This window comes from Diadema setosum, chromosome 11 (assembly GCF_964275005.1).
Source record: "Diadema setosum chromosome 11, eeDiaSeto1, whole genome shotgun sequence".
Taxonomy (NCBI): Eukaryota; Metazoa; Echinodermata; class Echinoidea; order Diadematoida; family Diadematidae; genus Diadema; species Diadema setosum.
Window position 1 is genome coordinate 19,135,269 of NC_092695.1, and position 11,888 is coordinate 19,147,156.

Below are 11,888 nucleotides of genomic sequence, written 5' to 3' on the forward strand. Positions count from 1 at the left end.
CACCTCTTCAGTGATTAATGTGTGCATAAGAAGATAAAGTATCACCCACAAGGCTGTCGAAAGATTTGGCAAGCAAATATCATATCGCTGAATTGCCTTAAATTTCGCTCGCATGGTAAATTGCGCAAATAAAAGTTGTGCTTTGCATTTTGAAAGAATTTCAGTCTCAACATTCCAGTAACCATTCCAGCTTTATCATATCTTGATGTAATTACACTTTGATCAGATTTTGATTTTTTTTCTGTACTTGTATTGGCAAAGTTTCCCCACACATACATTGCAACTTCACAATACTTCTCACACTACATAATCGAGTACCAAAGTGTGATATCATAGCCATGGAAACTGGTCCAAAACAACCTCGCGTGGCTCAAGTGCTTATACACAGACCTGGTCCCAACCCAAGCTATAACAAAAGAGTGACGTTATCACTTTGGTACTCAATAAATCCTTGACTGGGCATTAAATCGTTCATTCTGATCGAAATATCCTCACTCACCTTTGTCACTGGCCTTGATCTTGAGTGTGAAGTTCTTGTTCTGCGAGTTAGCGCCAAGCCTCTCCCTCACGACAATGACACCCGTGCTGGAGTCGATGGCAAAGTGACCTTCGCCCCCTTCCACCAGAGTGTACTGCACCTCCCCATTCTTGCCGATGTCTCGGTCAATCGCGGTTACCTGAATGAATGTGAACAAACATATTGTGAGTCCTCTTCCGACTGAAATCATGTGGGGAACACAATACCATTTCATTCATTATACGCAGGTGCATTTCAACATTATATGATACTTATTTACATTATGTCCTTCTTTATTACACACAAAAATTTGGGTGTGGCTGTTTTTATCTTCTCATATAATGTGAACAAATATACGCTATTACATTGAGCAATATGGGTCTCTGTTTTCCTAAATCAACAAACAAGCGAAGTCTCAACAGAAGTGATGCCTAGGCTGATCATGAAGAAAAATAGATCAATATCAAACATAAATGTTTGACCAACAGATTGTGGACTGACCATGTCAGAGAGGGGAATGTCAAAGAAAATATTTCACACACCTGTCTCACTTGTTCCCCGACACCAGCATCCACCTGCACGATGGCGTCATACTGGTGGTGCACGAAGATGGGGGTGTTGTCGTTCACATCCAGGATCTCCACGTTGACGATGATGTGAGCCACCCGGGGCGGGGTGCGGGAATCCCTGGCCTCGACGACGATGTGGTAGCTGTCCTGGAGCTCACGGTCGAAGGGGATGCCGGTGTTGCGCACGATGCCCGAGGTGGGCCGGATGGAAAACATGGGAGACGGGTTGAGGATGGAGTAGTGGAGGGGCTCATTGAGGGTGTTGCCGATGACGGAGAGGACAGCAACGTCATGGACCGTGCTCGAGTTCTCCCGGATGATGGCATAGCACTCGTTGGCCGGAAAACGGAGGCTGGACGTCGGTCGAGAGGCAATGTGGACACGGACCTGGGCGTCGTTGAAGTTGAGGCCGTCACTGACACGGACAGTGATGTCATACTCCGTGCCCAAGTCGGTGCCATTGGCAACGAAAATGTCGCCAGACTGGGCGTTGATGCTGAAACGCCCAGTGCGGTCCCCTTCGTGGATGGAGTATTCAAGCTGAGACAAGCTGACTTCATCTTCATCTACTGCAGTGACTTTCAGGACAAACACTCCCGTGTACGTCGGCAGGAGGAGGGTTGCCTCAAAGATCTCCTGAATGAAGCGCGGCTGTGAGTCATTGATGTCGATGATGGTGATCCTGACCCTGGCAGGCTTCTCCGCCATCATCTGTGGACTACCAGTGTCATGAACCTGGACGGTGAACTCAAACTCTGGGATGTTCTCGTGATCAAGGGACATCTTGGTGCGGATGGCACCAGTACTCTCGTCAATGCTGAAGTACATCTGAGCATCTCTCTCAATGATCTCATACACCAAATGTGCATTATGGCCCGAGTCCTCGTCGAGAGCGCTGATGACAAGTGGATGATTGTCACTGTCTAGGACAACGCTCTGCAGAGAGGCCGACTCAGAGATGCTGCCAATGTACTCAGATGAAGTGAACTGAGGTGCATTGTCGTTGACGTCCTGAACGTGGATTACCATGCAAGCGTTTGTGCGCAGACCCACCATATTGGTCGCTTGAACCGTCAAATTGTACATGGTGATATCTTCATAGTCAAGGGGCTCCATCGCCGTGACAATGCCTGAGTTAGGATTGATGCTGAAGCGTCCCGCCTCGTTGCCCTTGGTGATCTCGTAGTAGACCGAGGAGCGGCTCAGGGTTGAGATCTGCATCACAAACTGGTTGCCTGGCCGGTTCTCCAGCACCTCGGCGATGTACTCCAGCTCGCGGAATCGTGGAGGGGCGTTGTTGGACAGTGTGACGGACACGTTGACAAAGCAGACGTTGCTGAGCGGCTGCTCCCCATGGTCAGTGGCCCGCACCACAAGGGAGTACTGGGCCTCCTCCTCTATGTTCAGCTCATGACCCACAGTCACAGTCCCAAGGATTGGATCAATATCAAAGGCCTGACCAGTGTTTCCTGAGAGACAAACCAATCAAAATGTCAACATTGCCCTAACATCCAGTCAGCTAAACTTTACAAAAAACACATAAATGTGTTATATTTACTTATATTAATAATTATATCTATTCATACTTCATGTTCCTAACATCTTTAAGTTGGATTCATATTCTTTTTAGGAGAATGTGACAGTCAAGATGAGATAGTAAAAATAGAAAATTTTTAAAAATATATTCTATCTACTTTAATGACTGGCAGTGATTACTGAAGGCATACCCACAAAGATTCATAGAATGTTGAAACTTTACCAAAACATCAACTAATAGTTTAACTCCAACATACACACATACAATATGTATATTCATCCAAATATGGCACACAACCGAGACAATGGCTATATACACGTATATGATGTAAATGCCAGCAAGAACACACTAACATATGGATAGAGATATGAGTCTATTACTTGACTTCTGAATACTACAGAATGAATGACGTATATGATACACATAGAAAGGAGTAACTTCCTCAATATCCATATGGGTCATACATTTTTAAATACATCTTGCAATACTTCATGACTGAGGGCAATATTCCCAACGGTGGTGCAGCTGTTCAGGAGAAAATGAGGCTCTAGACATGCAACACTACATGAAGTTAAAAGGAAGGTTATAGCATGTGTGTGTGTACATTACACTTGAAATACTAGCATAATATGAATATTGCAGAATCTAGACATGAATACAATGTATACGGTAGATGGGTGCACAGTGTACACAGGGCCCGTGTTGCATAAAAGTTGAGATCGCACCTACGTCAGAAAATCAAACATACAGTGTATGTCTCTGAATACTCAATTCTGATAGTGATTGGCTAATTCCTGACTTATGTTTGATTGCATCTTTTTATGTAATAGGGCCCAGGTTACAGTATATTTGAATATCTTCTTTTCACTCTCATACTCTGCTTCCTTTGCAATACTGAATGAAAATGGCATGCTGCTTTCCAGGTTCAGTTTTAGCTGCTAGATGGTGTCACTCTCTGCTTTGGTTGCTTAATTTATCAGAGACAGCATGCTGCTTTGGAACTGCGTCAGTTTTTAGTGGCTGGACAGATGCCGGTAGCTGCCATGCAAGATTAATTTGAATGCAGTAATTATCAAGGACTCTCGTAGCAGATTTTCTGTCCATCGATCAGAGCGCAAGCAAATGTGTTATTCTACTCTACCATCTTTTGAAAACTGTATACTAGAAGGTGAATGCCCTAATTTGCACGCTTTCTCAATTTCCGCTCAATTTAAGCCATTAACAAAAATGCAAATTGGCGCACAAAGTGAATCAAGGCAAATTTGAAAATAAACTGCTCAAACAGCTTCGACAAGCAAATGAGAACTCCTCCTTTTCCATTTATGCTTTATGAAATATTTGGAACTGCCACCTAATAAAATTACTCAAAAACCTTGAGACAGAAGTTTTAAACATTTTTGACAAACATCTTCCATTCTTGGCTTCCACGTTTCCTCAGCTAATGAAGAATAAAAGTATCATGCACCAGACTCCATGACATTCCACACAAATGTCTCCCTCATATTGAACTATTATCTCTTTTTTTCTTAGAGGCTTTGACTGTTTCAGCAGTGCTTGCAAAAGCAGCTCATGTTACATTCTAATTCGAGGGACAAATAAATAATCACACTATTGTAATACTTCCTTTTGTTTTGTTTTTCATTTTGGTAGTATTTGTGTTGTTGCAATAACAATTGAAAAAACAAACAAACATTGGGTCCCTAACCTTTACACCTCCCTTGTCTCATTACAACATCTTTAGATAGGTTACTACAAGTTTCTCGGGGCATCATTTCTAACATGCAATATGGGTATCTGGCATTAAAAAAGGCACAATTCTCTCCATGCCTATTCGGGTCAAGGCAAGCATTATCAACATGCATATGACCAACTAGCAATAATAATTAAAAAAATCAGTCATGTCCATTAATGTGGTGAAACAGTACTGGTTATTGCCACATACAGTAAAAATGTAAATGAAAGACACAAATTAATAAAATTGAATTTGTGTTTTTCTTTTTATTCTAAATAATAAAGAAATAACTCTTTGCTCTTCCTTTCCCAAGAGGCCAAAATCATATTTGACGTAAACAAATTCAACATGACTGGTTATTGGACTAATGGTCAGCCCTACAGTGCAGGCATGCCGCAAGTTTGGTAAGTGGTTATTTGACACTGGCGGGGCAGAATGCAACAAGAATCCAAATACAACCAAAGATGTCAGCCAACCTCTTTGCGCATCGTGCCGAATGACTGGATAAGAAAAAAACAAAAAAATCACCAGAGGACAAAAGGGGGAAGGGTTGGTGGTAAAACCAAGGGAGAGGATGGGGGTGGGGGCAAACAAAAGTAGGATTTGATCAATATTGAATAAGGCATCAAATGGGAAGACTTATGTGTCCTTTAGTACTTTTTACCACGTACAAAAATTCACAATCTCTGCAGTTATGCCCTACAAAATGACGGTGAACACCTAAAAAACTTAACTGAAAACAATATTTGGAGTAGGGCGCAAGAAATAAACTGCACACATCACACTGCTTGAACACAATCTCTGACACGATTGAACCATATATCTACTACAGCACCACCTCCAAAACAATCACACACACACACACAAACAAATGGATGGACGTTATCATAGATTTCTTGAAAGCATGCATGCAATATTCATACTCATCTAGATCTTGTTTGCTTTTGGTAAGGTATGACAGATTTGTGAACAATGAAGCGATCTGCATGGATCCCAAAAAAACGTTGGCTTGCTCTGAGGTGGGAAAATGGACACTAAATGTGACTTCTTCATTTCAAGATGTTAGCACCTGCCAAAGGTGCAATGTCTTATCTAACAGGTGCATATGAAACTGGAGCTTAATACTTTTGATGTTGTGAAAGTGCATATGTGATGAAAGATCACATCAAAGGAAAGAATATGATAAAGTCACAGGTGTTTTAAAAAAATATTCTTTCAAAGAAGCTGAAAGAATATCAGGTGGATGATACAGCACTTTGTGTTCGACAACCTGTGTGAGCAATATTCAAGAAGGAATGAGCCCCTTGAAATCATTCTTGAGTCATTGACTAAATCGGCATTGAAGTAGGTACAATGTAGCTCAAGTTGTTTTTTCATGTGCAAACGGCAGATAAAGAAAATGGTGTCATTTTGATGAAGACATGCACTTTTGCAAAAGGTGATAGAATGCCACAATTCCCACATGATTTGAATTGTCTCCATGAATTTGGCATCACTACAGCATCAGTTTCAATATCAAAACTATGGCACTCCATAATGAAGTATCCTACACTCAACTGCTCACAAGCTTCCCCAAAGAGAATAAAAGATGACTATATGCAGATATGCCATTTTGAAGTGTTCTCCATTTGGAAAAGGAGGAACAGTAACACCAGCCCTTATAAACAGACAGAGCAACAAAAGAAAAAAACAAGCAGCACAGAAAAACTATAAGAACAAGAGGAGAACATACACACAAAATAGATCATGTGAAGGAACCACATAGAACCAACAGAGAAGCCCAGAGTGTACAAGAATGTCAGAGAGAGAAAGTGTTGATAGTCAAAAAGTGATCACACAGGGGTTACACAAGAGTAAACAGCCATCTTTTCTTCTTGAAATTTTTTTTTGACACCTTGAACGATGGAGTAAGTCAGCTCTGCGTTTGATCCCTGGTCTCTGTCGAACGCGTACACGTCCACCACCCTGGTGCCCACGGCCGCTGTCTCGTAGACCTTGCCCTCGTAGCTCTCCGCGCTGAACTCCGGCATGTGGTCATTGGAGTCCAGGACGTTGACCACCACCCGGGCATAGGTGCGGTGGACCCCCAGGTTGTAGTCCTTGACCTCCACAGTCAGCACATGGCGGCGCTGCGACTCGTGGTCCAGGCTCTCATTGAGGACGATGACGCCACTGGATGTGTCGATGCGGAACTTGTAGCGGCTGGCCGGGTCGGCCGTCGCGGTGGGCAGGGTGTAGAAGATGCGGTCGGTGGCGTCGCGGTCGGTGGCCACCACCTGCAGGAGGGGCGTGCCGACGTGGGTGTTCTCGGGGATGTCCACCTCGTACACCTCTTGCTCCAGGACGGGCGGGTTGTCATTGATGTCGATCACATTGATGTGGACCTGGAGAGAGCACAACACTTCTAGCTGTGAGATTTTAGCCAGCTCTGAAAAAGCACATCTTCACTTGCTAACTCACAGAATTCTGTAATGCCTCTGTCATCCATGTCCCAAACTGTCATGGCTTGATAAAGACATACTAAAAAGGTTGTGAAAAGTGCTGTTGCATTCAGTAAATATCGATTGCTGAAAGTTCATTTTCATCAAATATTGGATTTACTACAAAATAAGCTTGGCATGCTACATAGCTGCACCGATGTACAGTTCTGGTGACCTTTTTCTTTTTTATATCACCTCATAGGTATATGCAAATAATCCATTGGCACTAATTTCCTTTTAGTTGATTGTTTGTTTGGTCTTCCTTGTATTGGTAATATTTCCTGTAATCTCATCAAAATCAACCAAGACTTATATCCCCCTTGTTTTAATCATTGTAACAACCCTTCATCATCATCCTCTCTGCTGCCATTCTATTCTTTCCCCAAGAGCCATTTCATCTGCCGTTAGTCCGAGGTAGAAAATCCAGCACTTACCGGAAGTGTATCTGAGTTGAACCCATCTGAGACTTCGATGACGAGATCATAGGTCGACTTGGTCTCGCTGTCGAGGGGCTCGGCGATGTACAGGCTACCCGTTCCAGGATCCAGGAAGAATGCTCCATCATCGTTACCGCCTGAAAATTATCATAGATTCATCACATTCATTAAAAACAAACCATAAACAAACAAACATACAGGCAAGCAAAATGCCCTCTCATTGATCAGTGTTTGAGCTACCTCTTACTGGGGATGATGTGCACAAAAGAGCATATCATGAGACAAACTGGTTCATACATTTCTTCTGTAAAATATGCAAAAATGCATTTGAACTGAATTCTGAAAGGTGAGCACACTGTCAAGAAGTCAAACTTTACAATGGCCCATTCTCAAATCATTTCTGAACAATGTTACACTTGGCACTTTCACCAGAACTGCTCAATGTATTTTTACTGAGAGTAATAAACGCTGTTGTTACAATAACATATTTTTTTTTATTAAATGAAATTGGGTCTATTCAAATTTCTGTAGATAGGCTACTAAACGTAGAGTTACACAATACAGTCCTGACAGAAAGACTGGCAGCATGTGACACTCATAAAAGTCATTGTGTTCGATCTAACTCAGATTGTCTTTACCTTGAATGGTATATCTCAGCTCATCGTTGTCGTAGTCTATGGCCGACGCCAGCAGAAGGAACTCCCCAACAGGATCGTTCTCCGGGATGTTGATTTCCGAGTCGCCGTCGTCGAAGAGGTCGAAGATGGGCGCGTGTGGGGACGGCTCCTGTGCCGCGACGACATAGATAGCAAGCCGGGTCAGGCTGAACTGCCTTTCGATGGGACCATTGTCCTTGACTTCAATCTGCAATGGTAAGGGGGAAAGAATGTGTGCATTAACAGAGGGAATAGAAAGAAATTTCTCTCAATGCAAACTTCTATGGGCTACTGGTTGGCTGTAAACAAGCCATCTTTGCCATGCTTTCCAACCCTCATTTCTATTCCACAGCTAAAAAAGATTCTAACCTTGCCACAAAGACCATGATCTCTTTCTCCAACCGTGTTTGATGCCCTTGAAACGTACTTTATCTAAGGTACATGGGGGGGGGGGGGGAGCCATGCCTGAGGTTAGGGAATATTGCCCCTAGGCCCACTAAACGAGAACAAGAATTAATTTCTTGTTCTAACCACCCATGTACACTTCTGTATACAAACTGGTTGACAGATGCAAACATGCATATATACGAAAAGTTTCACTGCAAAAGAATTTACCTCCATTCTATTTAAAATGAGATATTTACGATTATAGCAGTTTACAAACAGAAAAGGTAATAATTCAATGGATGCCGTTTTTTCAATCATTACTTCAAGAATATTTCTTGCTATGTAACAAGTAAGGTATCACCGGAAAGGCTTTACTTTGCTCTTGGACTTACTTTTAAATGTCTATAGATGGCGCTTATCAAACCTGTTTTATAATCATTCTCTTCATATGCAAGTAAGTGTGAATCCATGTGTGATCAGATGATATCTAAAACAAATCAGTCGGAGTAGACAAACAGTATGCTCGGTGCTGTCTCACCTGGAGAACGTAGTCCTCCCCGGGTGACAGCGTCTTGCTGCATGTCACCTCGCCGGTGGTGGCGTCGATGTAGAAGCGCGACCCCGTGTTGCCACCCCGCAGAAAGAAGCTGAGCTGGGCATTGGACCCTACGTCCTTGTCGGTGGCCATCATGCGGTAGATGAAGTATCGTTCGTCGGGCGCCTCAATGGCCGGCACCCGCACCGTGATGCTCTTGCCGTCGACGAAGAGGGGGTCGTTGTCATTCTCATCCTCGATAGCAATGGCCACCTTTGCGATGGACTTCAGCGGTGGCTGTCCGTTGTCAGATATCTGGACCTGGGAACGGGAAGGATTGACAATCATTAAAAATTTTGTGTTGTTCGAAAGTTTGCATGGTGAAATAAATGAGGAAGACAGGTTTGCAGTAACACCACGTGTATGTAGTCCTTGAAAGGACTGCTGTTTGACAACAGGAGATCCTACAAAGGGGAGAGCAGAGGAGGAAATTGACATTGGAAGAAAAGAGTGAGAATCAGAAAACTTCATGAAAACAATTTCATTCCAGTTCATTTCCTGTCTTTTGTCTGATGTTTATTAATTATCTGTATGTAGCAAAAGCCTTCAGAATAACTTGGATAAAAGTAATGACCAAGAAAAAAAAAATACATACATGTAAAACTGACATCAATATAACAAGGCTTTCACGAGCTTCATCAGGACAAAACTCATTTTAATGATGAGCCGGAAACGACAAAGCAGTAATAGCTAGCAGAGGATCAATGATGCACTTTCCAAAATATGGCAAGACCAGTGTGGGCACTAACGTCAGTATTCCTAAAATCATGAATCTGCAGACTAGATTTTGAAAAGTAATATTACTGAGGTCGTGGGTGGCACAAGTTAATAGAAAGACCATACAATCCCAAGGCTCCTCCCAATTGTTATCGCAAAGAGAACACATGCTCTAATGTCATCATCCGTACACAACTTAGACATGCCTTGCTTTCATTTGCCCCCTCCCCCTTTTCCCTCTCAATTTCTATCATCCTTAACTCCTTTCTCCTCCTCCTCTTCTCTCTCTCTCCTCCATTAATATAAGTCTCTCAATCTCTATTTCTGCTTTTCTGTTTACCTGTCTTCCTCTCCTCATCGTTCTCTCTATCAATCTATATCTCTATCTAATAATAATAATAATAAGGTCTTATTTACCCAGGGTAGCCTCTTCAGTGTTGCCACTGCTCTACCAGAGGGCCCTGCTATCATTATTACCCTAGCGTTGCCAGGTACCCATTTATACACCTGGGTCCAGAGGGACATTGTGGGTAAAAACATCTTGTCCAAGGATGTAAGCACTGGGCGGGATTCGAACTCGCGGTCCTCCGTTCGGGAGTCGGGAGTCTTATCCATTATGCCACTGCGCCCCCACTTCTTCTATCTCCTATCTATCCATTTTTAATCTCTCTATGTGCCATTCGATGTGGACTGTCTTCTCTCCATCCACATTAAAAAAAAAAAAAAAAAAAAAATCTCCCAAGCAGTCCAGACGATGCTTGAGTGATATTCCTGTCAGTACGACTTGGTGATAATTTGGAGCAAACTTTCCGTAAACACTGCTATCTCTGCCACCCACATGCCACCAAGAGTCTGTGCGATGCTTCCTCCCAGTGGTTTCAGTTTTGGGGTTTTCGAGAGGAGGGGGGGGGGGGGTTCTGCCTTGTTTGCACTTTACCATATTGCACCATTACTTTTGTTCAGATCTTTTTCAGTATGGATGATATGATAACAGAGTAATGCCTCTACAGAAGAAATTTTTTCATATGCAATTACTGGAATCCATGTGTCGAGACTTTCATATAGGCCTACTGCATATTTTAGATCACAATATAAAAAGAGGTGCTATGACTCCTAATGCCCCAGTAAGGTCATTCATCAGTAGTTTTGTGCATACACTTTGTATGTGTTGCATCTTGGGCCTACTAGACCACTAGGGTTCTACTAGACAAATTGGTTCACTTTGAATCCACCAGAACAAAAACAAACAAACAAACAAACAAACAAACACACATACACAAGGAACAGAAAATATCTGATTTTACCAGAATGAAAAAAGGAGTTAGAAAACATTGTGGAAGTTCATAGCCATCTGTGCAGATGGTACTTTATAGAATGCCAAGTGCTGGCACTTCATTTGTCTGCACTTTAAGTAAGATAGGAAGCAATCCACAAAGCCAGACATGAAAGCCATTACCTCTGTCTCTCCTTTTGGTCTACAGACAATTGCTGGAAAATAAGCATATCAGGCACTAGCAGCCTCCTTGAAAACAGTCAACACAAACTTAGACCACAAATTTTAAGAACTGAGCAGTTTAGGAGGGGAAGAAAAACCCCGCAACAAAACCTGTACGAAAAAACACAGAAAAAACAGAAAAAAAAATCCAGACAACAAGATACAAATGAGTCTACAATGTTTTCCTCTTGCTTCCACCTCTGCCCAAATTGGAGTTCCAGATTCCAAAATCCTTTTACCCTTGATTTTGATGCCACTTTCGGAAATAGTGGGACACTAGGGCCTTGGATGTTCCCCCCCCCAAAAAAAAAAACAAAAAAAACAAAAAAAAAACCGTGTAAATTGCTTTGGCAACATCCACCATGCACAACTGCCAGGAAAAAGAGGTTGTCTCCTCAGGTATTTGTGATCTCCATGAGATGACGCAAGATCAACATGCCCCTCCCTGTAAGGATTTATGCACTAATATTCAAGCCATCCCTAAGTATTTGACAAGTCATATTTCAAAGAACAGAAACAAAACAAAAGCAAAACAAAAACAAGCTCTATCAAACATTAAATCTTGCAAATGTACACAAGCATTTATCATTGTTCCCAAGAATGCAAGAAAACATAATGAGTGACATTTTATTCAATTTAAGATATGACACCAGTGACATTTAACAAACCACAAGTCGGGATATTATTTTCGAAACTTCAGAGTTTAGCAACCACGCTGCCCCCTCAATGGCGCATACATGAAACTAGATTTGGGGTGATTCATTCC

The 11,888-nt window shown here is 42.4% G+C and overlaps 1 protein-coding gene across 1 annotated transcript in view; it reads right to left on the reverse strand.

Annotated features, from left to right (window-relative positions):
• LOC140235331 (protocadherin Fat 1-like) overlaps positions 1 to 9,985 on the reverse strand; it is a 47,831-nt gene extending 37,846 nt beyond the window's left edge. Inside the window, 7 exon segments of the mRNA XM_072315357.1 lie at positions 500 to 677; positions 1,060 to 2,555; positions 6,250 to 6,739; positions 7,270 to 7,409; positions 7,911 to 8,136; positions 8,854 to 9,171; positions 9,968 to 9,985. Coding sequence (XP_072171458.1) covers positions 500 to 677; positions 1,060 to 2,555; positions 6,250 to 6,739; positions 7,270 to 7,409; positions 7,911 to 8,136; positions 8,854 to 9,171; positions 9,968 to 9,985 — 2,866 coding nt within the window.
• Positions 9,986 to 11,888: the final 1,903 nt, after the last annotated feature.